Source organism: Paroedura picta, chromosome 2, assembly GCF_049243985.1.
Source record: "Paroedura picta isolate Pp20150507F chromosome 2, Ppicta_v3.0, whole genome shotgun sequence".
Taxonomy (NCBI): domain Eukaryota; kingdom Metazoa; phylum Chordata; class Lepidosauria; order Squamata; family Gekkonidae; genus Paroedura; species Paroedura picta.
The window spans coordinates 96,575,472-96,602,354 of record NC_135370.1 but is presented as its reverse complement, the minus strand read 5'-3'; the positions used below and the strand labels follow the sequence as shown (position 1 = coordinate 96,602,354).

Below are 26,883 nucleotides of genomic sequence, written 5' to 3'. Positions count from 1 at the left end.
TTAATGAAGGATGGTGATTATTGGATTACTAAGTAATAAGTGAAGGAGCAGTTTTAATATGAACTTACTTCACATGGTTCATGTTGCTCTATAACTAACTCATATTGCTCAAAGCTCTATAACTATGGTGTTTAGAAATGAAGGATAATTATGTTTTGAAAATGTAATAAATCATAGGTCATGAAAATAATAAATCATAGGTCATGAAATTTAGGATGCTTTGGGCTGATCCTGCGTTGAGCAGGGGGTTGGACTAGATGGCCTGTATGGCCCCTTCCAACTCTTATGATTCTATGATTCTATGATTCTATGAAATATTTCCGACTTGAGATATGCTATAGAAAGTAGGGAGGGTGCTCCAGCTGAACTGGGAGAGCAGTTGCATATTTAGTTGCTTGTTTCACACCCCTGTTCCACTAAACCAACCTGAGCCTCAGAGGAGGGTGGTATTTCCTTACCATTGTTCCCTCTAATATTTCGGAAAAGCCCATGTGGGCGGAGTGCTGTCCAGGACGCATCCAGTGTCAGTCCACACGGAGCCTCCAGGAGCCAGCCACGAGATGTTCAGCCAGCCTCGCGGCAGAAGCTGCCTGGCCACCAAGGACAGCACTCCTCTGCTGCCCTGCCTTAGCCGCCGACCCACCGCAGCTGCCAGTGGCCATGGCAGCCCAACCAGCTCTGGAGAGGTTGCCCCAGCCTCCACCAGGGCTACAGGTTCGGCCACTGCATGCCACACCACCCAGCTGCCTTGCTCTTGCCCCAGCTGGCAGCATTATGCATGGCTCCAGAGCCATGCACCAGCCCTTATGCCTCTGGAAGCCTCGCCCAGCTGCAAGATGCCACACACTCCCCACCAGCTGCTGAGGCCTAACCAGCCTGCTGCTGCACCTAGCTGGTGGCAGCAGCGGCAGCAGCGAGGAGGAGGCGGCAGGCAAGAAAGCAGTGGGGAGGCGACAGACGCAGCTAGGAGGTGGCAGTGAGGTGGCAGGCATGGCGGCAAGGAAGCACTGTCGGCGACAGCAGGGCCAGCACCGAGGCAGCAGACACAGTAAGGGGCCAGGAGCCAGATTTCCCACGCACCTGCTGCGTTCCCCCCCAAACACCTCCCCGCTAGCACCCGTTGCATTTACATGTGCAGCGGGCTTTTTACCTTATCATCATCATCATCATCATCATCATCATCATCATCATCATCATCATCATCATTTCTCAGGGCAGTTTACATAGAACATAAGAACACTACATGAAACAATCTATATTAATAACCATACAATAATATTAATAACTAATGGCTGTAAGAATATAACAATATAACAATATAATATTACTAGATATTAAGCCCGCTGTGGGCAAAATACAGCGGGCCCTAGGATGATGGATGGGTGGAGGGATGGGGTGAAGGAAGGAGGAAAAGGAGAAAGAGAGACAGAAAGACAGAAAGAAAGGGAGGAAGATAGAGACAGAAGAAGAGGGAGAGAAACAGGTAGCCAGGAAGAGGCAGATGGAGGAGAGGGAAGAAGGGAGAAAGGGAAAAACAAAATGAATGCTGGGAGGAAGGAAAGGAGAAAGGGAATGCTGGGAGGAAGGGAAGGAGGAAGGGAATGCTGGGAGAAAGGGAGGAACAGAGTAAGGTAGGTGGCATTGGGACCTTCTGCCGGGCCCAGGGGCAGGCTCGGCTGCCCCAGGGCCCGGCAGAAGGCTCGGGACGGGGGCGGCAGGCTTTGCGGCCTACTGCCGGGCCCAGGGGCAGGCTCGGCTGCCCCAGGGCCCGGCAGAAGGCTCGGGACGGGGGCGGCAGGCTTTGCGGCCTACTGCCGGGCCCAGGGGCAGGCTCGGCTGTCCCAGGGCCCGGCAGAAGGCTCGGGACGGGGGCGGCAGGCTTTGCGGCCTACTGCCGGGCCCAGGGGCAGGCTCGGCTGCCCCAGGGCCCGGCAGAAGGCTCGGGACGGGGGCGGCAGGCTTTGCGGCCTACTGCCGGGCCCAGGGGCAGGCTCGGCTGTCCCAGGGCCCGGCAGAAGGCTCGGGACGGGGGCGGCAGGCTTTGCGGCCTACTGCCGGGCCCAGGGGCAGGCTCGGCTGTCCCAGGGCCTGGCAGAAGGCTCGGGACTTCGGGAGTGGGCTTTGTGGCCTTCTGGTAGGCCCAAGGGCAGGCGAGCCTACCCCAGGGCACGGCAGAAGGCTCCCTGGGCGATGGGAAGCCGGCCAGAGGACTTACCGCTGGGGAAGGCTTCTTCCTCTGAGCGGCAACTCCCCGGCAGGCCCAGGTGAGGCTGGGCTAACCAGCCAATGGGGAGCCGCGCTTTGCGCGGCTCCCCATTGGCTGCTTGGCCCTCGAGTGACACTTGGAGGGCCCAATCAGGAGCCGCTTTGCGGCTCCTGATTGGGCCCTCCGAATTTTTATCCCGGACAGGGCCCGCCCTAACTCCTCCCCACTTGCCCTTACTCCTTTATTCCTCCCGCTCCTCCGGAGCGGGGGGAGGGTTAAAGATAAGCAATGCAACAGGGAAACAGTACAAACAGGTCCAGAGTGCTCTCGTGGAGTTCTGGGAGGGAGGGGGGAGCAGGGGCCCTTCAGTCGCTGTTGGTTATGCCTGGTCTCAACCAAATGTCTGGCAGAAGAGCTCCTTTTTGCCAGACCTGCGGAACTGTTTAAGCTCCCTCCGGGAGCTCATTCTACCAGGTGGGAGCCAGAACAGAGAATGCTCTGGCCCTGGTTGAGGCCAGGCGGACTTCTTCAAGGACAGGGACCATTAGCCAGTTGGTAGCGGTGAAGTGCAGAGCTCTTTTGGGGGCATAGGCAGGGATGCGGTACCTCAGGTACACTGGGCCCAACTGGCAACCACTGCGGTTGATGGAGAATGGGTCGGATGTGGGACCTCCACGGTGTTGCTGTGAGGATCCTGGCAGCTGCATTTTGGACCTGTTATAGTTTCTGGGTCAAGGCTAAGGGCAGGCCTGTGTAGAGCGAGTTACAGAAGTCCAGTCTAGAGTTGACTGTCGCATGGATCACTGTGGCTAGGTGTTCCGGGGCCAGGGAGGGCTGTAAAAAATAAAACTACTTTTCCTCTTTTCTTAATTTCTCTTTCTGTTTTTCAGAGTCCTCTCCTCTTCATTTTATTCATCCTTTCATGATCTGTCAACATTTTTCTCTCTCTGTTTCTAATTGTATACAGGTGTTTGTCTCCTTGTGCAGAAAGGCAGTCAGAAGGAAAAGCTACTGCTATTTACTGTGCTGCCTTCCCTATGCCAAAGTGACTACAGTGCAGAATTGAATTAGAAGAAAAATTAATAGAGATGAATTCTGAATGTTGCATGATCCTGGCTTCAGGCACCCTCTAGCTGACTTGGGTCCCAGGAATTTTGTGTGTGTGTGTCCCCACCCCTCTTCTTAGTGGGCCTCCTTTGTGATATATGCAGAACAGATTTTAGAATCTACTTTGGAACCTTATCATAATATCACTGTTTCCAATTTCCTATATTCCAGTTCTCTGATGTTTAAAGTATTTATGTTGACTGTGGATAATTATTCCTTTCTCTTTTGAATATTATATCTGTTCTACTTAATATTTCTGGTAAGGTCTTGGAGGAGGAGCATGTCTCATGGTTTAAGTGCCACTCAGCGCTTAACACCCACTCAGGGTGGGACCGGTTCCCGTGTCTTGCGCTGGGTCCCCTGGGGCCAGCACCACTGGCTCCCCCCCCCATGCCTCTGTTGACCATTGAGCCATGGCGGCGAGGCGGCGAGGCCGCTCGGCGCTCCCCGGGAGGTGTGGTACAAGGGTGAGCGCTTTTGGCCAGCGCAGGGTGGGGGTTGACTGGGCAACGGGGATGGGGCCAGGCATGCACCAGACTTGGTGCATGCGTGTTGGAGCCGCGGGGCAGGGGCAGGGGCAGGGGCAGACATCAACCATGCAACCATGCACGGACCTCCGCACATGCATGGTTTAGTCCAGGTTTGTGATGGTGGCCAGGCAGGTTGTGCTGCCTGTTCATGGCCGTGTTTGGTAGCGGGCGGGACGGGCCACAAAGGGGCGGTGCACTGGGAGGGGAAGGAGGGAAGGAGCAGGTGGCAGCCCTGGTGGGAAGGAGCAGGGCTGGTGGGAAAGAGCAGTGGCAGCCCTGCTCCTTTCGTGGACTCCCTCTCCGCAGGTAAGGGTGATGGTCCATTGGCGGGAAATGAGGGAAATCAATTGGGCCTCTCCGAGTTTTTATCCCAGACAGGTCCCGCCCTAACTCCTCCCCAGGAGCCCTTACCCTTTTATTTAATCCGCTCCGGAGCGGTTAAAGATACTTACCTTATGTAGTCATTAAATTCCTGCCCCTCCACATGACGTCAGCAACATTCAGCATCTGAGCACGGATGGCTACATCCTTGGACGGTTAGATAGGAGCAGGGAGGGATTCATAGAGCATTTGGAGATCAGGTTTTTATTCATCCTAAACTTTACCTTAAACCTCTGTACATAGAATCTCCTTGTGGGTCTAGTTTCTTTAGCAAACACTCTATTTACTATTTAAATATTATGTCTCTAATCTAAACCCCACTGTTTTTCTACAAAACTACATTTCCCAAGTGTTAATTGCACTGTGATAGATTCCATTATTTGTTTACTCATTCATTCATTCATTCATTCATTCATTTATTTATTTATTCCATGCCACTCCCCAAAGGCTCACGGTGGGTTGCAACATCTGTTAAAACCCCGATAAAACCCCATAAAATAATAAAAGATCTCTTACATAAAAACCAGCAAAATGTCAAAAACTGGCAGTAAAACTCGTCCCAATTTAGGACAACCCTAAAACCATCTTAGGGGGAGGGGGAAGGAGGGGAAAAGAGGGAGAGGGCACATATCACTAATGTGACCAAATAGTTTCATTTTGCAGGTGGTCCAGCATATTTCTCGAAGTAGAAGCTTCTGTTTCAAAACCCCTTTTTATTTGGCTCACATATGGTATTGAGACTTAAATCAGGTACATGAAGCAGTATTTGGCATCCAGCTTTCCTCCAAGTGGCAATGTTAGTGCAATAGAATACTTTCACAGGAATAATCCCCTGCTTTTCTCAATTTACTTGAAATATTTGTGAGAAAAATGTGGACTCTTTTTTTAAAAATAGCAGGAGTCATTGCTGTGATTTTCTATTAAAACAACATCTCCATTATACCAAATGTTGTGCATATGAGGCTAGGTTATCAACCCAAACACAATGCATGAATGCTGCCAGACAGGTCTGCCCAGAAACAAAATCATGCATGATAATAACTTCTTGGTAAATGACATGTGCTTTGCATGGTGCTTTAGATATGCAGATAAGTGTATATAGACTTTCAAATTAATTTTATGCTTCTGCTTATCAAAATCAATAATAGGCATATATTGCTAAATTTTTAAAAATGAAAATATATGTTACATTTTTTTTTAAATTTCCACAATGGATGAGTTTTTTCATTTGGTATAATACAGTGGCACATCATTTTTGGCTTCTTTGCATGTCTGCCATTAACTAGTGCCCACGGACATGATCGTGTTTGGTAAATAATGTAGCTTTCCTTTTTTCTTGAAATTCCTATGGCTTGATTTGTACATTGATGTTCTTCCTTAAAACTACTTGTTAAGTCACATATTATTAAAAGTTATATTTATTTAAATGCTATTTGAATAGAAATTTACCCTTAATCTTTTTCTTCTCTCCTGTTCAATTTGCTGTGACTGTCTTATTGCAATGTGCATTCCATTGCTCCTCCCTTTCCTCCTGTTCTTACTGCTATCTGCCAGTGCTTGGGTACAGAGATAAATGTTTCACTCACTCTCATCCCAAATCAGGAAGAGTCTATCAAGGTATCGTATTTTTTTTTTTTTGCACCAATAATACATTCTAGCATTTCCGTATTTGGTTAGGTACACTATTCCTTTTTTCCATGTAAAAACTTTGCCACAGTATAATGTGGAATGATTTCTAGATCAGAACTATCCATTAATCATTGCAAGTACAAAGAATATCATACTCTCCAGGCCTTATTACTCAATACCCAAAGACTAAAATAATTATTATAACTAAATAAGTTCACATTCCTACAGATATCATTGCTGGTGCAAGACTGGAGCAAACAGTACAAGAAACATGGTACAAACTACTGAAGTTTTAATAGAAGGGGAAATATCTGACCTCACAGTTGCCTCCTTCCTATGCTGGGAGAAGTTACTGTTTAGACAGAGATCTCCCACCACTGTTCTTGCATAATTTCACTATCAGGTTAGTAAGGGTGGGTGACAGTAAACACCATAGAGTGGTGAATGGATGGAGTGGTGAGTAGTTATCAATTTGGCCTTTAATCACTGTAACCCATCACTGGTAAGTGTTGTAGTCTGCATATGCTTGTAAATTTCCAGTATATGTTGCTTTTTATGTGCTGCACGCTATAAGTTCTTTGTTAATAGCAACAACAGAAAAGTCTGTGGGAGGGAAAACCTATTTGTGGAACTTTCTGTAGTTTATAATGAAGACAAGTTCTGAGTCTTGGGTAGTAAATTTTTAAAAGCTTTTATTGGAAACAAATCTAATTTTATCACAGAGAAGTTCTGAGGTGAGATGATACATATTCCTTGCTTTATTTCAGAGGCAGACTATCTTAAATGTTGCATTAGTAACTTCCTGACAAATCGTATTTGTTGGTTCTGACCTGTGCACTCACATCTAAAGCAAGTGAATTGTCTGCGCTTCAGACTGCTATATTGCTGTTTCATTTGCTACAGCATTAACACTGAATAAAATTTTGTGCTATTTTAATACACATTCAGTATCTGAATATAGTATACTCACAGAAAATCAACTAGCCAGTGTTTATCATATGGCTAAGAAAGCTTACATGGATTATTTTTAGTAATGAACATCTCACGTGAGAGCCAGCTTGGTGAAGTGGTTAAGAGTGCTGGACTTTAATATGGAGAACTGGGTTTGCCTCCTCTTCATGCAGTCAGTTGGGAGATGTTGGGCCAGTCACAGTTCTGTCAGAGCTCTCTCAGCCTTACAAACCTCACAGCTGTACTGATAAGAAAGCAGATATAGAGCTGTGGTGTTATGAATTTTATACATGTAATGTTGACAGGGCAGTTTACATTACTATTTGAGCTCTGCTTAATGGAAAGGAAATCAATAAATGAACTAAAATAAAAAAAAATGAATAAAACATTGAATATGAAGTGGTTACTTTAGACATTTTCTCAGTTGTACAACTTAGTAAACCTTAGTTATGAATCACTTCAGATCAGAATCATTTTGCCTTCAAATGAGTGAATTTTGGTGCATATTCATTAAAAATTGTAAACAACATGCAAGTATTTTATTTTCAAGCAATATATGCATGTTTTAATGGAGACTTACAAAATAATACAATTCTATTAAAAGACTGGATTATGTTTTTAATCTTTATGAAGGTATGTGGGCAAGTCTTCGTTCTAGCAGTCGGTTTATCAGCACTCAGATGCCATTCCTTGATGTGGGTGCAAGACTAGCTGGGAAAGATGGTTCACCTTCCTATACCAGCAATAGTGCATATTTTCAAAACCAGTTTCTGAAGCGCCAAGCTTCTCTCTACATATTTGGAGAAAAATCTCAACTAAGGGTATGTCTGCTTTCCTAAAATTGATTTGGGAGGGTTGCATGGTTGCTTGTTTCACCTCCTTTGAGCCAGGAATCCTCAGCAGGTTTTGGTCCAATCATCTTAATGACCTTTGGGGCTGTAATGGAAAAGACAGTTCCATATATAAGTTCCAGATTGTTTAGGGCCCAAGATTACCTAGCAAGCTTTCATGGTTTGAGTGTGGATTTGAACCCAGGTTTTCCAGATCAGTCTTCATTTCCATTGCAAATAGCAAGGGGTTCTGGAGATAACCTGGGTTAAGATATCCCAGTTCCTTTCATTTGGGGCTCTGGAATTCCCATTATTATCATGAAGCTGGTGACCAATTTTGACTTTCCTAGTTTTATTTTCTGATGAGTTATGCCTGCCAGATAGATGTATGCTTATAGCCTGCCAAAAAAATTGTTTTTTTAGAATATTTGTTTGGGATTAGGGTCATACGGGGGGGGGGGGGCGCAGATGGAATCTTTGTCCAGGGGCCCATGGTGCTCCTCAACAGCCCCACATGGAAGCAGTGGGGAAAACTTTGGGGAAAGCAGTGGGGAAAACTGACATTTGAATGGTGCCAATAAAAGAAACATCACAGAGAAAAAGTATTCAAGAGTTAATATGCATATTGTATATATGTACCCTGAATACTCTAGATCCATATATACTTTCTGTACCTTGTTTTTATTGTTCTGTGAGAAGACGCTGGAAAAAATTAAAAATCTTAAGGGAGGACAGGGCAGCTGTTCAGCAAAAACAAAAACCCTTTAAAATATAGATTTTGTTCAGAATGAATAACACAGGTAAATATATTTTGTCCACAGGGCTTCAAACTTGATTTTGCCTTAAACTGTGAATTTGTTCCAGTTGAGTTCAGTGACATCCGACAAGTAAAAGCTAGTTTTAAAAAGCTCATGAGTGCTTGTGTCCCTAGCAATATTCCTGCAGATTCTGAAATAACATTCCTTAAAGCGCTTGGAGAATCAGAGTGGTTCCCACAGGTAATATGATGGGGAGTGGGGAGTCATAAATATCTGTGTGACATCTGTTGACAAAACAAAGTGCTATTTCTGTCCAGCACAATGTTTCCACTTGATCCATAGCTGTCTGTAATGAAATCTGCTGTGTTCTTATGCATGCAGAATTCTTTCAGTGTGGTCTTGGCAATGATGTCATGTGCTGACCCCTCTCATATTAAATAAGTTTTGAAAATGTAGTACTTGTGACTATAATATTTTATATCTTTAACAGTCAGTTTACATTATCTATCCCTAGATTTAAACCAATTTAAATTTACAACATTTAATAATGAAAGATGAATAGTGTGGCTGAGTATATTATTGTAGCTAGGTATATCATTTGTTAAAGCTCTTACCATAATCGTGTATATAGTTTAGTATTTTAACACACGTGCCACTGAAATAAAATATATCTTGTATAGTAGAATTCTTTTAAGAGTATTTCAGGAATACATTTCTTGCATTTAAATTTTTTAAATCAGTTTCCTGCAGTACAAGTGCTCTGAGAATCTGTCATTTTAATTATACTAGATTATAGCATCGTGTACTACTATAGAGACGGTCACAGTATGTTAGTCATCGGTGTTTTCATGCTATCAAATCTCTTAGACTTGAATAGTTAAAGATGCAAATACTGAGAAAGTGACCACTTAATAGGGGTGTGCCTTCCAGTGTACCTGAACCAAAATTAAACCTGAAATTAGTAGTTTAGGATGAGTCCAGGGATATCTGATATGACCTCAAACACTCCTGAAATTCTGGGGAGAAAGGAATGTCCTCCTGTAAATGTTTAGCAGTCCATAAGCCCTTTAAATTTAAAAGGGCCATTATTTTCTGTGAAAAGACATAACCTTCAAATTCCGGCAAAATGACTGAGGGATGTGATCTAATTAATGGAACTTTGTCCAATACCCTTTAACAAGCTTTTTGTTAATGTTATTTAATGGGCTGTGGTTCTTTGTGTATTAGAGTAGTTTGATCTGTTAATCATTATATCACCACCAGTTGTCTGGGAGTGGCAGAATAAAAGTCAAGTTAATAATAATTAATAATAATCAGCAGGGTTATCTTGCATTTTACTAACAAGTCGCCTTTTTTTTCTTATAGCTTCATAGGATACTGCAGTTAGGGCTGGTTATATCAGAGCTGCTTGAGAATGGCTCTTCAGTTTTGATTTGTCTGGAAGATGGCTGGGATATCACAACACAGGTGGGCTGTTGTTATTGACTTGAGTGTTGTAATGGCCACCAAAGGAAAACATTGCATTTTGATTGACAATATGTATTTACTCTAGGTTTGAACATGTTTTGGAACTCCACAAGCAATCTTTCTACAACAGAATGGAGCAGATGTCTGGGCTGTAACCTGCTCGAATTTTTAAATAATCTATCATAACCTAAGTAGACCTGTAGTAATCTTATGCTGGCCATGTACCAGTCAGATTAAACTGAGTTTTCAGCATACTATTTAGGAAAACCTAAGTTTCATCTCAGGAATTTGCTGGTATTTTTTTAATATATGGTTTTTTTGTGTTGAAGGCAAATGGGTGTACAAGTCTCCTTGCCTGTGTAGCATATTAGGAAATAAAGTGGTGCAAGAGGGGGGACCCCTGAAAAGGCTGTGCCAGGGACTGTGGAACCAGCATGTACAAAAGCCAAGTAGGACGGAGCTGTAGTGAAGAGGGGAAATGCATGAGTTGCCCCACTTTTACACTACCAGAAAAGCTGATAGAAATTGTACTGGCTTTCCAACTGTTAAATCCCATGATAATATATATATTTTTTATTTATTTATTAAACTTTTATACCGCTGTTCCTTTAGGCTCACGGCGGTTTACAAGATAAAAATTGCAATAAAATCCATACTTAAAACCATTAAAACTAATCCACACTATTAACGTTGTCAACGTTAGGCAACAGGCGAGCACTAACTAACCCCACTAAACCCCCCCCCCCAAAAAAGTATACTGAAGTATACTGAAATGTCTGAAGTACTGTATATCTGATCTTAACAAATGAGCTTCATTTTTTGCCCTAGGTGGTATCTCTTGTGCAGTTGCTCAGCGATCCATTCTATCGAACACTTGAGGGTTTCAGAATGGTAGTGGAAAAAGAATGGCTCTCCTTTGGTCACAAGTTCAGCCAGCGCAGTAACTTGACCCTCAATTGTCAGGGGAGTGGATTTGCTCCTGTTTTTTTGCAGTTCTTGGACTGTGTGCACCAGGTAAATATGAGAAAGAGATATTTATGATATTACACTGATGCAAAATTGTCAGTTTTCCAGGGCAAAGGGTGAAGTTGGAAAAATTGAAATATGTTTTATGTTGCCAGTCTACACAAACTCTGTTTCTTATTCTCTTTTCTTCTTCCCTGAAGTAGCCTATGCATGCAAGAGAATGCAACAAAGGGATATTGTTGAACACAAATAGGGGCAGCTGGATAAGCTAAGCATACAAGAACTTTGTATGCTTTTTAATCTCTATGTTAAGTCTTTAGGAGAAAGCATTCATGTCTTTGGAGTCGGTTGTCATCAATACAACCATATCACCCAGCTCTGTGGTTTTTTTATTCATATATTCTAATGATGCTGTAGAGGTCTTAGCCATTGCCTGACAGCTGTAGTTAAATGGCTAAGAATGAACTTGTTAAACATGAATGCTGACAAGCTGGAAGTGATCCCAGTTTGGAAGACCAGCATCTTCAAGGACATGGTGCTTCCCATATCTAATGGTGTTTCCAACTGAAACGTGTTGACTTACTTAAGAACCTACTAGATCCAGCAGAAAGTTAATGTAGTTGCAAAAAAAAAATGCATCCTTCCATTTTCATTTAGTCCAGCCATTGGTATCCTACTCTGAGTTCATTGTTCAGGCCATGTAGATCCCTGCTGCTATAACCTTGGGGTAGACTATTGTAATGAATTCTGCATTGGTCTGTCTGTAAAGTCAACTAACACTTTATAAGGGAATCAGATTGGAATTTATTGCAGTATATTTTTTAATTCTTTTTATTTTATAAGAATATACAGAAAGAGAAAAAATGGATTTTAGTTACAATAGATCCCCATCCCTCAACCCCCCCCCCCCCAGTCTCTGCTTTTGCTCCAGGCTTCGTTTAGTGAGATATTCCAGATAGAAGCTCCACTGCTGGAGCTTCTGGGATTCTTCCATTGGTGTTTTGTTGACTATAGATGTTTCACTATTTTCACTAAGTCAGCAAGTATATCCAACCATAAATCAATGGTTGGATATACTTTAGATTTCCAATTCTTAGCCAAAACTAATATTGCCACCGTTGTGGCATGAAAACAAGAGTTTCTAGCATGAGAAGGAAGTGAATCTGGACACAAACCTAACAACATGTATTCAGCTTTCATAGGAAACTTAATATTAAAACATCTAAAACATCATGTACTTTTACCCAAAATCTGTTCACTTTCCCACATCTCCACCATATGTGGAAGAAAGAGCCCACTTTTTCATGACATTTCCAATACATATTATTATATCCCTTAGACATCTTTGCGATTACTTTAGGTGTTACATCGCACCTATAAAATATCTTGTACCAGTTTTCTCTTAATATCTGACTATGTGTTAGTTTAGGCACTTTGACCTAAATACGTTCCCATGTTTCCAGTGTGACATCAGTTCCAATATTCTGCATCCATTTAATCATACATGTCTTGACCTGTTCTCATTCAGTTTCATATCTTATAACAGTTTGTATATCTGACCTTGTAGATGTGGTTTAACTTGCACTATTCTTAAATTCCGGGAGTGGAGCCCCCATCTCCACCTGCCTGGTGAACTCTGAATTAAACTTTATAAGGGAATAGGACTGGAATGTATTGCAGTGTTTATTATATATACTTTGATTGTATTATCTTCTACTTTGCAATCCATTTGCTACATTATGGTATACATGGCTTAGACAGGCTGTTGTTCATTTCTTTGAACTGTTTCCTAGTTCTGTAATCTTAGTCCAGTTTCATTGTTTATTGGAAATATCATGCTGTTGGATGTTTTTCAGATTTTGTAATCTGCCTTTATTCTCAGCAAAAATGGTTGGCTATAAATGAAGTAAATAAATAAATGAATATAATATAATCTAATCAGGAGAAATAAGTGGTAGTTTAAACATTGCCATTGCTGACAATGGTAAAACAAGAAAGCTGCTAGAAGATATTTATCCTTGTTTCAACTAGAAAGAACTTATGAAGCAGCAATTCTTAAATTAGAACTGCATCATCTTTCAAAAAGCCATTGTTTGTGCCAGCATCCCCAGGTGTCAGCTGAATTATTAAAGTGATCATTCTTTCACAACAGCAACATCTGGTAAATCTTGTAATTGTTTCTAGGGAAGGCAAAGCTGGGGAAATGTGATGACATCATACCAGGAAGCTCCCCTGTCTTTATTCATTAGCTTTAGTATGTTGGGAAGAAGGCTGTAGTTTACATTAAATCTTAGCATTAAATCAACTATGACTGCTGTATAGATTATGCTCAGAGATACAGTTCAACCCAGAGAATTTTAGATGTGCATAAAGAAATCAGTGAAACATTAGCACATCTCACTAATTTCAATAGGAAATTATGTTACATATGTTGTTCATGACTGCAGGAATCAGTTCTTAAAGGAAAAATGTGAAACTCTGTTTTCAGTGCTTTTTTATTTTGGGGGACTTGGTCTCAGTTGCCACTTGTCAGCATGATCTAGTGGTTAAGAGCAGCGATGTCTAATCTGGAAAACTGGGTTTGATTTCCTACTCCTTCATAAGCAGTGGGTCCAGAAGACAGCTCCACATGCAGCACATTTTTAGGTGGCACCAGAGCATAGATAGTTGTGGCCAGACTGCTTCCTTTTACAGTTAGTAGAGAAGACTAAGATCGCAAAATTGGTTGAAACCACAGGGGTTACCTGGACTTCCAAAGAAAATGCTGAATAAAAGAGCCCCCCTGAGATGTAGATTTGATCTATAATGGAGAGCAGAGAAGGCAAAGATAACTGGTTTTTATACCCTACTTTTCACTACAGAAAGGAGTCCTTGGATGTGAGTTTACCAGGAAAGATTTTGGAAAGGAAGGCAATAGCAAGCCACCTCTTCTTAATCATTTGCCTTTGTTACCAGAATCGCGCTTACATGTGTCCTGTGACACGTGTATTAAACCGTGGGAAAGTAGCAGAGTGAGAGGTCATTAACTTAGCATTAAAGGAGTGGATGCCAATGTTTACGAGGTAATTGAACCCTTAAGAACTCAAGGCAGACACTGATGGTAAATTATAAAAATAGTAACAGTCTTTATTAGAAAGAAAATAATAAAAGCATAAATATATCTAACACACCTATCAAGCAGTAATATAGAGAAGAATCAGGGTGGGAAAAGGTTCAGTATAATTACCATTTCTGTAGAGTCAGAGGTCAATGACACGAGCCAGTGTGATGGGAGGTTCCAATGGATTCTGAGTTGGAAAGCACTCAGTGGCTGTGTACAGCCATTGTTTATATAGGTTTTGGGGTAGGGGGCTATGTGAGGTGGCCTAGGTGAGCGCATGATGGAATTTTCCATAGGGCAGGATGTTGGGCAATGCCCTGGCCAGGTCCGGAGATGGCTGTTGATGCACTTAAACAAAGGTGTTAATGGATCTAAGAAAATGGAGCCATCATCGGTCTATTTGCTAGGTGTGGGGAAGAGATTTCCCATTGCACAGGGGCTAAGTAGGAGTCATATGAAAGACAAAGGTTTGCCTAGGAGCCCCTAGGCAAACAGGTTTTAGCCAGTCCACTGAATAAGCAATACAATCGGGTGGGAGGTTAGGAGGGGAACAATATTGAGTCAGGGGATACCTGTGTCAGGCAGAGGCTGCCATTCTGAACCTGTGGTTAAGAGCAAGCTCTTTTAGATGGAGTCTGACCTAGCTTGGCAGGCTTTAACTTTGCTCATGGCTTTGTTTTAAGCCTAGACTATAGAGGGGAGCCACTGGTTGTAGAAGACAAGTTCTGCCATATGTAATACCTTGAAAACCCTATTGGCTCTACATGAGTAATCTGCAACCCAAGGACCCTTTACATCCACATACTATGGGGTATCATGTGAATATCTCACATTGTTAATATTTCATCCACTAGTTTTTACTCCACCTTCATCTAAATCTAATCCAGATTTCCTTATGTGTTCTCCATACAACTTGAATAGATAGGAGGTAAAGTACATCCTTGTCTGACACCTTTGCCAGTTGTTTTCGCCTTCAACATCTGCAGTTGATGTGTAAATTTGAATGCTGACTATATTGATGGACTTTCCATGAAGTTTTAACTGATATACTTGTTCAGACTTTGTATTATCACCTAATTGCCTGTGCTACCACTTGCCTTTCTATTAGAGCAACTCCACTTCTGCATTTTTCATTTCTTTGTATATTCTGACTGAAAGTGTCCTAATCCAGTCCACTTTAGTTAACTTGCTACCAGGATTGAAGTGTTTAAATGTTCCATTTGTCATTTTACAATTTGAAGTTTACCTTGATTCATACTTTTCATGTTCCATGTTTCTATTATATGTGTTGAACAGCTTTAGACATTCCTTTTGCATCCATTCACATCAACAACTGTAAATACTTTCAGCTTTAGTCCAGTAGTATTGAGACTAATGCTATTTGTATTTGTCCTTAGCTCTTCTCTACCAACTGATTGCAACATACCTGCTCAACAATATTCTAATATCCAAATCTATGCAAAATTGTATAACAAAAGAAGAAATTATATGCAACTATCTACACCCAATTTGCTGTAAATAGTAAATATCATGGAAATGGAGATCGGGATTTCTATTCTGAATCATAAGAACTAACAAATTATTCTAACTCTTGGCTAGTTCTGCTCTTACTGTTTTTTCTGTTGTCAATCCTGCTGAATTCAGATCGATTTGAACATGAGTCTTCCTCCTTCCTATCCATTCTGCACTTGATTGAGGAAGCTCAGAGTGGGGAAGGGGGTGGTGGTCATGAAGCTACTTGTTTATTTTTCTTTTCCTGAAGTGGGGGGGGGGTCGGGTGAAGTCCAACAGGCATTAAAGGAGAATGCTCTACGTTTTGACATTTGACTCCGAGCCAGAAGAGCCAAGTGCAAGATGAGGCTGCTTGTTTCTCTCTTTTCCTGAACGAGGGGGGAGGCACCAGCAGCCTTACAGAGAAGGCAAAACTCTGCTGGAGCGCAGCCAAAAATAAGTCTTGGGAGGGAAGTCTTGCAACTGGGAACCAGGAAGTCTTTATGTGTTTGTGTGGAAATGCAAAATATAAAAAGTAGATATTTAGTAATACATGGTTCAGCTTGCCTTGTGAAATGTTTAAAATGTAACTGTTTTTTTTATATCCTCCATGTATCTTTCAGATTCATAATCAGTATCCAACAGAGTTTGAATTCAATCAGTATTATCTGAAATTCTTAGCATTTCATTATGTTTCCAATCGATTTAAAACATTCCTTCTGGACTCAGACTATGAAAGACTAGAACATGGTATGTGGTATTTATTTATTTATTATATTTATATACTGCCCTCCCCAAAGGCTCAGGTAGACCGATGCTGATTTGTTTGATATTCTATTTCAAAGTATTGATTAACACTGGATTTGCACATATATTACTTATAAATAGTAATACATTGCTAAGGAGCATTAAAAGTGAAGTTTTTTTCACCTCTGGTCTATATTGCTTCTTATATATTAATCCTTACCATTTTTCCGATAAATATTTATGAAAAACCCCTGTGGACAGAGCGCTGTCCGGGGTGTCTGAGTGGTACTTCTGCCCACACGAGCCAGTCCAGCAGGGCATGACTGGATTGGGCCAGTCCCTGGAGTGCCCACCTCCAGGAGCCTCCCGTCAAGCGCCCCCACAGACTGTCCAGACACTAATCCATGTCGCGAAGCAGGAGGCCATGCCAACGCTGCCACCGAGGATGTTGCCCCGCTGCTGCCAAGCACTCTGCATGGCATGCTACTCCAAGGAACCCACGCTGCTGCCGCGCAGGCTGTGCCGGGGCCTCCCAACTCCTGCCACTGCCCCAGTGGCAGCACAGCCGCCTACACAGCCCCCAAGCTGACAGAGGACTCTTGCCATGCCACAGTACACTCACCATGCTCCCCTACCTCACCTGCCAGTCTCTCATGGCAGCAGTGATCACGATGCCACACCTGCCCCGCCCATGCCATGACACCGGCAGCAGCATGTGGGCGGCAGCGCCATTACCCTGCTGCCCAGCCCAAGCCTGCTCTCACCCTTCCCCCCACCCCACCTTCCACACTCAAGGTAAGGCCAACAATGGGAGTCCCATCCCAGCCTCCCGGAGCAATCCTCCAAAGCCAAACACATGCCACCTCCACCCCCTCCCCCCAGCCTACACCCTCACTAGCACCTACTGCATTTGCATATTCAGCAGGCTTTTCGACTAGTTACTGTATAATTTTTTTTTAAGTATATACTGCTGCATTTTGGGAAGGGGCCATCTTGAATTCAAGGTCATATGCTTTTATAAATAATCTTCTGAGCTTTTTTAAGGGTGCCATCTTATATTCAGAGTCATCTCCCACTGGAGTAAATGTAATAGTAACATAGTATGGGATAGCATGTTACATGTAGGGATTTTTTTCCCGAGGTGTTGGGTTCCAGGTAATTCTTGTATAGAAGATCATTTTTCAATAGTGTCTATAGTGCTAGGCAATGAAGACAGCACAACCAATGAAACAAGCCCTTAATATTCACAGGCATCTGTGTGTCCTCTCATTTGATTACCTGCAATTTGCAGAAGGCCAGATCTCAAATATTTTTACAAAATGGGGGGGGGGGCGTTAGCACAAGATACGTCTAATTCAATAATGAACTAAAGACCTGAGTAAACAATGTTTATATGGCCAGCCAAGTCACTGATATATCCTTGCTATTCATTCTGCTTATATTTATTTGCTCATTGAAGGATATTTTGAAAGGATATGTAAAATATTTTTTCTTTGAATGTATATTATACATTCAAAAGCTCTTCTTCCATTTGTGATCTTATTTATACTCACAAGGCCTTAAAGGCAGCTTGGTCTCTTGCTGTAAAACAAGTACTTCAACTTTTCATTTTCTTTTTTTTCTGTAGGGACCCTCTTTGAGGATAAAGGAGAAAAACCTGGCAAGAAAGGAATTTGCATGTGGGATGGCATTGATAGAATACATAAAAGGAGTCCTGTTTTCTTCAATTATCTCTATGCACCAGTTGAAACAGAGGTATAAAAGAAGATCGTTGGGATCCTAGACTGTACATGAAGTTTGACATTACTGGAACTGAGCTTAACCCATTTGAAACATTTGTTGTGTTAATTAACCTGATGAACAAAATGTTTACATGTCAAAACAGGAATTCTTTTTCATTTAATGTTTTTCCATTTGAGAATAGAGTCCAGAATCTAAAATGCCACTTTAGATACCCCCATTGGCATAGGCACACCAAATGGGGTTTTGACCTTCTTTAAACAATAAGCCTGCACCATACCATACGTCCCCTCTATTCCAGAACCAGTTTGTCATGTGGTTAGGAAAGGCACAGTTTGAAAAGAACAAAGACCCTTCAGGTGCATTGGAGTATTTTTTCTTTTGCAGCATCTCACACACTTTTCCCAATGTGATGTAGAGAATGCATGTTTCCTACTAACACATCTTAAAAAAAAACATGTAATAAATTGTGAATGTCTAATATGGGCAACTCAGTGACTGGGTACTGAAAAGTATTTATAGCACTGATAGAAGGTATCATCTGTGATAATAATTAGGGATCCTGATAATTTTGATGCAAACATGCGCAAGGAAAACTAACCTTAACTGAGGTCCATTTCGTTACATCCATAGCAATCTATCAATCAGATCAATGTTTCCTGTCAAAATTCATCTCAAGCACTGTGCTGATCAGTAGCTGCTTGTGCTGCAGGGCCAACTGTGGCGTGGCAATAAGCATGTCTTAAAATTTTCTCAGTTTTCTCCTAATCAGGGACAAATGCAGCTTATTGCATTGTTCACTACCCACAAAATATCAAAAATTCAGGAGACTCAGCAAGAAGGGGTGGAAAGTTCTGTTCTAAACAGTCCATTCTATAAACATATCTTATTTGATACCTACTGATCTTGCTCCACATCCGATGATCCTATATGAGTAGCTGCTAGCTTCAAAAATCTGTAAGAAAGGTTATTTAATTGAATATACATAAATTGGGTTTCTCAATATAAAATATGTTAACCCTTTCAGTTTTTCACTGTGCTCTTGTTACATCATTTTAAAAGTGCCTTCTGATCATAGCCAGAAGCCTTCTAAGATGTATAAGAAATCTGAAGGCTGTTACATGAGTGAAATGTAGATGAAAAACATGAACTCTATAGCTTGATCTGCAATATGCAAAGTACATGACCATCTTGTCAAAGTAAAAAAGAAGAACTGTACAGTATTATGGGATCTAATTAGATATTAATCTGCACCTTGCATTTTCCATCAGGGCACGTGCACAGCCATGTAAAAATTCCAGTTCAATTTAGGCATATTTTCAGTTGCAATATGTAATACTTTAAATTCAAGAAAATCACATAAGCATTAGGTCTTGAGGGGAGAAGAAAACAAGGAACAATGTACTAGATAGCCCCTGGGCGTTATTAATTTGAAGTTTTTCTTTTTCACAGGCATTAAAACCAAGTGTGAACATGTCAAGTCTTAAAAAGTGGGATTACTATATAGAGGAAACCTTATCTACTGGTCCTTCTTATGACTGGGACATGATAAGTTCAAAATGTAGTACTTTGGTTGACTGTGACCAGATGGATGTATCACCTTCCCAAAGTAAAAGAAAAATTGTCTGGCCATGCTATGACAACATAAACAAAGTGCAGCCTGATGCCATCACCACCTTATTAAATGTGAGTGTGAATACTTGATGTATACAAACATCACACCATTGCTCTTGTTTTAGTCAAAACTTTCTATAATCTCTGATCTCTTTTGATGCCTTGTAAGAACCTTTATTTGAGCTGCTATGTAGTGGAGTTACCATGCCTGCTGTGTTTCAAGGAGCGATAAATTGTACAGAAAGAATCTTTTGCAAATAGTATACCTGAACACAGACAAATGTTTGAGAAGATTTGTTTAAATATTAGAAAATTGAAGGGCTGCACCAATCATAAAGATCATGGGTGATCTTGAATTCAAGCTGTGAAAATATTGAAAGACTAGCAGATTCCCCTGAAGACGTTCTTATGCAAAACATGTAGGCATTTTTTTAAACCAGAGCAATAAGTATTCTCATGGCACCATTTGCTGTTTTGCCTATTTTTATCTCTTAAATATTTGAAAACAGGTTTATACTAAGAAGTAGGAAGCTATTTTCCTGAACTAATTGCTTTTCTGAAACAAGTAGAAATGCATAACAAATATATTCTTTAGAGTTTTTTCTGTATCTAAAAATTTCTGCTTACTTTTATTTTTAGCCATGTTGAACAGCTATGGAAAATGGATTCTAAATTAGCCTATAATAATAGTCCAAGCTTTTGGCTTCACATGCTTAAATTCAAACATTCCTTTTCTCTTGCATGCAATCCTTCTGTAGTTAGAACTGTAATTTTGTAGTAAACAAAACTTGTGGTTTTGAAACATAATATCAACTGGCTCCAGTTAGTTGTCTACAGCAACTTGTGTATTCCTGGAACTTCTCACACTTCCCTTTAAACCCTACAGTATTAGTATAGCACATTGACTAAACTTGAATACTGAGAAACACAAGGAGAGCTAATCATGTGGAATGAACCTTTGCTGCAGAATCAACACCCCATCTATAAATTCAATGCACCACTTTATTTAATAGGTAAAATTATCATTGCTGTTGAGTTTTATATCCCTTCCATTTTCCTTATTTTTTAAAAAAGTTATCCCATTATTTTCATGCCATGTTAAAATAGTCCAGTAAAATGTTCCCCATTACACTTACACATTTTAAATGCTATAACAATGGTAAAAAAAGAAAACAACTGAAACACTAGCAACAAAAATGGATAAAACAAAAATGTTCACAACAACAATGCACAAAATAAAAACAAATAGTAAAGGGTACATTCAGACATCCTGATTAAGATATTGTCATTCAGTCCTATGCAATGTTACTACAGTTTAAGCTCACTGAATACATTAGGCTTAAACAGGAGTAACTCTAAAAGTTTAGAGCACAAATATTTCAATATTTCAAAGTACTTAAATTAGAATGCTCCTTGCAGCTATTAGAGGACATTTTTGAAATATTTATTATGTTGTTGTTGTTAGATGTGAAGTCATGTCCGACCCATCGTGACCCCATGGACAATGATCCTCCAGGCCTTCCTGTCCTCTACCATTCCTCAAAGTCCATTTAAGTTTGCACCTACTGCTTCAGCGACTCCAGCCAGCCACCTCATTCTCTGTCGTCCCCTTCTTCTTTTGCCCTCAATCACTCCCAGCATTAGGCTCGTCTCCAGGGAGTCCTTCCTTCTCATGAGGTGGCCAAAGTATTTGAGTTTCATCTTCAGGATCTGGCCTTCTAAGGAGCAGTCAGGGCTGATCTCCTCTAGGACTGACTGGTTTGTTTGCCTTGCAGTCCTAGGGACTTACAAGAGTCTTCTCCAGCACCAGAGTTCAAAAGCCTCAATTCTTTGACGCTCGGCCTTCCTTATGGTCCAACTTTCACAGCCATTCATTGCAACTGGGAATACCATAGCCTTGACTAAATGCACTTTTGTTGCAGGGTGATGTCTCTGCTTTTTAGGATGCTGTTTAGATTTGCCATAGCTTTCCTCCCCAGGAGCAAGCGTCTTTTAATTTCTTTGCTGCAGTCCCCATCTGCAGTGATCTTGGAGCCCAGGAAAATAAAATCTGTTACTATCTCCATTTCTTCCCCATCTGTTTGCCAGGAATCGAGAGGGCCGGATGCCATGATCTTTGTTTTCTTGATGTTCTGTTTCAAGCCAACTTTTGCACTCTCCTCCTTCACCCGCATCAACAGGCTCTTTAGTTCCTCTTCACTTTCTGCCATTAGAGTGGTATCATCTGCATATCTGAGGTTGTTATTTCTCCCTGCAATCTTGATCCCGGTTTGTGACTCCTCTAACCCCGCCTTTTTCGTGATGAAGCCCAGCTTGTAGGATTTTGAGCATAACATTGCTAGCATGAGAAATGAGTGCAGTGGTGCGATAGTTTGAACATTCTTTGGCATTGCTCTTCTTTGGGATTGGAATGTAAACTGACCTTTTCCAATCCTGTGGCCATTGTTGAGTTTTCCAAATTTGCTGGCATTTTGAGTGTAGCACTTTTACTGCATCGTCTTTTAAGATTTTGAATAGTTCAACTGGAATGCTGTCACCACCACTAGCTTTATTGTTGCTCAGACTTCCTAAGGCCAATTTGACTTCACATTCCAGGATGTCTAGCTCCAGGTCAGTAACTACCCCATCGTGGTTATCAGGGATGTTAAGCTCGCTCTTGTATAGTTCCTCTGTATAATTTTGCCACCTTTTTAAAATCTCTTCTACTTCTCTGAGGTCCCTACCATTTTGGTCCCATTTTGGAGAGCCAGTTTGGTGTAGTGGTTAGGAGTGCGGACTTCTAATCTGGCATGCCAGGTTCGATTCTGCGCTCCCCCACATGCAACCAGCTGGGTGACCTTGGGCTCGCCAGGGCACTGATAAAACTGTTCTGACCGAGCAGTGATATCAGGGCTCTCTCAGCCTCACCCACACCACAGGCTGTCTGTTGTGGGGAGAGGAACGGGAAGGCGACTGTAAGCCGCTTTGAGACTCCTTCGGGTAGGCAAAAGCGGCACATAAGAACCAACTCTTCTTCTTCTTATCATAACCATCTTTGCATGAAACATTCTTTTCATATCTCCAATTTTCTTGAAAAAATCTCTGTTCCTCCCCATTCTATTGTTTTCTTCTATTTGTTTGCACTGTTCATTTAACAAGGCATTCTTATCTCTTCTAGCTTTTCTCTGGAATTCTGCATTCAATTGGGCGTATCTTTCTCTTTCTCCCTTGCCTTTCACTTCCCTTCTCTCCTTAGCTATTTGTAAAGCTTCCTCAGACAGCCATTTTGATTTCTTGCATTTCTTTTTCTTTGGGATGGTTTTAGTTGCTACCTCTTGTAAAATGTTGCGAACCTCCGTCCACAGTTCTTCTGGCACTCTGTCTATCAGATCTAATTCCTTAAATCTATTTGTCACCTCTACTGTGTATTCGTCGGGGATATGATTTAGTTCATACCTGAGTGGCCTAGTGCCACTTCACTTTAAGCCTAAAGAAAGGTTAAGAAAGCTTAAGTATATGAAATTTGATGTAAGCCTATTCCTGGGACATAAATATCTTTGGATAAAAATGAATACAATAATAACTATATTATTATAAATTATACCATGTGCTATGCTTTATGAAATCATATTATAGATTATTTTTAAATGATAGAAAGCAGAAAAAAATTAACATGTAATTTGGAATATATAATGACAGTGATGATAGTTTTTTAGATGGAAGAAAATTATTTTACATTATTTTAAATGTATATGCTTTAAAAAGAAAGTTTGAATCTTAGTAAAAAAAGGTATATGAAATCTGAGGCAGGGTAAAAAATACTGAAAACTAAATTTATGAGAATCAATAAGAATGGATATAGTGGGGAAATGTAATACTTAATGATATAATGCAAGTTTGACCTATCCTTTTTATTTCACTTTTTAAATATTTTTAGAAAATAAAATATAATAAAATTATACCTTTCCATAATTTTCCATGTGATTTAGCATTAGTAATTAGAAAATACCAACAAGAGCAATTTACAGTTCAGCTTACATATTGATTACAAGTTTGTCATTATAACTGGCGATAGTTTAAAAAAACACACATCTAACCGTTAAAAAAATTAAAACATATCTAACCCTTGTCATCCTTTTCTCCCCACCATGACAAGTCGTTATAGCATTAGCACTATACAGGCATAAACCATAAAAAAATGTTTGACATCAGGAAAACTGCTTCGTGTTTTTTAGGAAATTGAAAGATTGGAGAACAAGTTAAACCAAAGCTCAGAAAGGTGGCAGCCATTGTGGGAAAAAGTGAAAGTGAATGTTAAAGAAGATACCAGACACGACAATGTAAGTGGTAGAAGGTGCTCTGCAAAAAATAATACAGGTTCTCCACAATGCAACTCTGGGCCTATCTTCATGACTTGCAGTAACCAACTTGCCTAGTTTTCCTAGGGATAAGCTGCCAGGGAAGGAAGGAGCAAAAGCTGAAAACGGGGCAGATAAATGAAGTTTTGCTGGGAGGGTTGGAGAGAAGAGACCAAAAAAAGGGAAAAGACTATGGGGGCTTTCAGAAAAGGGAAGGAGGAATTAGTGGGGTAAGGGAAATGAGACGTCCCTCCCATCTTCAACTTTTTTTCTGTCCACATGTATCACTCGAGACCAGCATCTTTTTTACCTCGGTGTAGGGCCCATTTGTACACTAAAATAGTAATATAGTATTATAGGCTTAGCATGGTAATATCCTGCAAAGATATACTTTATTTAATCAGACTTTTAAAAATAACTACAGTTTGTTACATGCCACTATAGCTGACCCATTTAATGTGCTCTCAGATTGGATTTATTACTTACTCCTAGAAACAAATTACTTATGCTCATTATCTGCTGAATTAGAAAAATGCAATTGAATATTATCTTATGAGTAGTCTTCTAAAGACAGTAAAATTTGTATTCTTAGCATGAAGTACAAAATATCTTTTTACTTTATATCTAATGGGACCAACTACAGCATTCTCCATCTTTAAATATGAATTCAGTCAATGGAGTTTGTGTATCACAGTTTTCAGTTGTCAAAGCTGTTCTAGTTTAAAAAGCAAGAAGTCCTATTTTAGGAAGTGGCTGTTTGGAACATTCACTAATCCTCCTGACTAAATTTCTTGGATTTTGTTCTTTTTTAAAAGCATCGGAGACATCCTTCTGGCTCTTCAGCAATACTGCCTGCCAATCTGCATTCCTATCAGAAGAGGTCTTTGTTGCATCTACCTGACAGCGGACTGGGTGAAGAGCAAAGCACCAATAGTTCACCCTCCAATGGTGTAGAAAGAAGAGTAACTACGCTATACAATCAATTCACGTCAAAAAATGATGAAAATAGGTAATTTGAATGTACCGTAAAAAGATTTCATGTTTTAAGGCAGAAAGTGAATTGGTATCACTCTTTTAATCTAATACATCAAATTGCAGCTCATGAAGTATCAGAAAAGTGATGAGGCTAATCAAATAATCCTTATATAATAAAATGTGCAGAGTACTTCTTATGATGTGCTGGCCCTCTAATTGGCCCTGGCTTGCCATCAGTAAGCATGCAGCCCCTCTAACTGGCCCTTGGAGTAGAGGTCCCTCTCTCCAAGGGCTATTCAGAGAAGCTGGAACACCATTGGTCCTCAGGGAGAGGGCCCTTCCCCACTCAGAGGAGCAGGCACTCCCTTTGGAACCACCATCACCCATGACAAGCCACCACCAGATCAACCCGCAGGTTTGAGGTGCCCATCCACCCATCCTCCACCGTGTCCTGCTGCACACCTGCCTTTCTATGCATCCTTGCTTCTTTCAGGGTGGAGAAGCCTGGCTGCCGCCTCACAACAAGCACCACCATGCTTTCCACCTTCCTGCCGACGTTGGTAGGATGCCTCCTCCATGCTGCAATGTGCCCCACTACTCTCCCTGGCTGCACCGCACTCCTTGCCCTCCAGTCTTCTACTGGAGGTACGGGGGCCAGAGTGCAGCATGTACCTGCCACTTGCCCACATCCAGTAGGTTGGGGCTGCCATCAGACCTGTCTACAAGCTGCACTTGCTCTCCTGCCACCTGGACCCCATGCCTGATGGTCGGGGAGTGAGGCAGGGGCCCTATTTTCTTCTTGCTGGGGGAATGCATGCCCACTGCCTCCTCCCCAGTCTCATACCTCTCTCCATGCGTCCATGGGGAGAGCTGCCAATGAGGAACCCCTGGTGGTGGTGGGTGGGAGCTGCTGCCTTCCCCATCCTGCCTTCTGCCTTGCGGGCATAGCTGGTAAATGCAACTTCTTCCCTGCTGCCACCTCTCTGCCCTGAGTGCTGGGAGTTGCCTCTCTGCACCCCCACTTCTGCCTTCCAGGCCCCACTCCCACAGACAGCCCATGGCATGGGAGGATACCCGCTGCCTCCCTCCTTGCCCTGTGATGCTTCTCAGGGGGGAGCACCTCTCAGCTCCATGCCCCCACATCCAGGGCTATGGGGGGTGACTTAACGCCAGCTCCCACCTTCCTGTGGTGACTGCTTACTGGAGGAGGGGCCTCCCTCCTCCTTCCTGCCCACTTTTTAAGTGAACTTCATGGCTAGTATAGTTATTAAAACAGGTGCATGGTTGGTCTGTTTTCTTTATCCACTTTTGACTGTGTTTGCGGTAAATGCTGGATTCAAGGAACTTTTCTCCATTGATGTCTACTGACTTTTTATCCTTTTGAATTAAAAGATAACTTTAAACTAGGTTTGGGTTTTTATTTCCAATTTATATCTCATACATTGTTATCAGATGCTAGTACATGAAATCACTTCTTGGGCTAAATTGAGAATGGGGAAACAGAGATACCTGTTCACTCACACACAGATACACTATATCTACCAATATATTTCTGCTAATGGAAGAGGTTATTTTCATAGATTCTCCCTTCCTCTGCAGTACTCCAGCTTGCTCCTTATGCTGCTCCTGGGGGGGCCCTTATCTCCTAGGAGCAGCATTTCCAGGGAACATTTGGAGCTGCAGCAGAATGGGGGAGGTGAGCAAGCCCCAGTCTGCTTACAGAAATTATTTTTTGTCATCGAAAATTACTCTTGGATGTAATCTATTCCAAACAGCTCTCTTCATAATAAATAAAATACTTAAGGCGTTTTGTATCCCACTCCTTGGATATGAAGTTTGTACACATTCCACAGCCCAGAACTGTAGCTGTTTCTCAGTATGGCCAAAAGTGAGATAGTAGATATCTCCACTGGTCAACCACTATCTCATTTTTTTCCCATACTAAGAAACAGCTACAGTTCTGGGTTGCATGACCTTCATCTCCAAGATTGCATAAACTCCTACCAAAAAACGAAGCCTTCTGGATTCACCATCTTCAAACAATGACGCCCATG

General features: G+C 41.5%; 1 protein-coding gene across 8 annotated transcripts in view; it reads left to right on the top strand.

Moving 5' to 3' along the window:
• Positions 1-26,883, top strand: part of SBF2 (SET binding factor 2) — a 290,016-nt gene that overhangs the window by 251,936 nt on the left and 11,197 nt on the right. For 3 of the 8 annotated variants that reach the window (XM_077321787.1, XM_077321785.1, XM_077321782.1), the window contains 10 exons: positions 5,779-5,841; positions 7,438-7,625; positions 8,456-8,632; positions 9,758-9,859; positions 10,688-10,873; positions 16,040-16,166; positions 17,791-17,918; positions 19,356-19,589; positions 23,732-23,836; positions 24,670-24,863. In XM_077321787.1, the coding sequence (XP_077177902.1) occupies positions 5,779-5,841; positions 7,438-7,625; positions 8,456-8,632; positions 9,758-9,859; positions 10,688-10,873; positions 16,040-16,166; positions 17,791-17,918; positions 19,356-19,589; positions 23,732-23,836; positions 24,670-24,863 (1,504 nt within the window). Of the gene's footprint in view, positions 1-5,778; positions 5,842-7,437; positions 7,626-8,455; positions 8,633-9,757; positions 9,860-10,687; positions 10,874-15,322; positions 16,168-17,790; positions 17,919-19,355; positions 19,590-23,731; positions 23,837-24,669; positions 24,864-26,883 lie in introns of those variants that run through there. The other 5 variants (XM_077321786.1, XM_077321784.1, XM_077321783.1 and 2 more) reach the window with 4 other exon arrangements.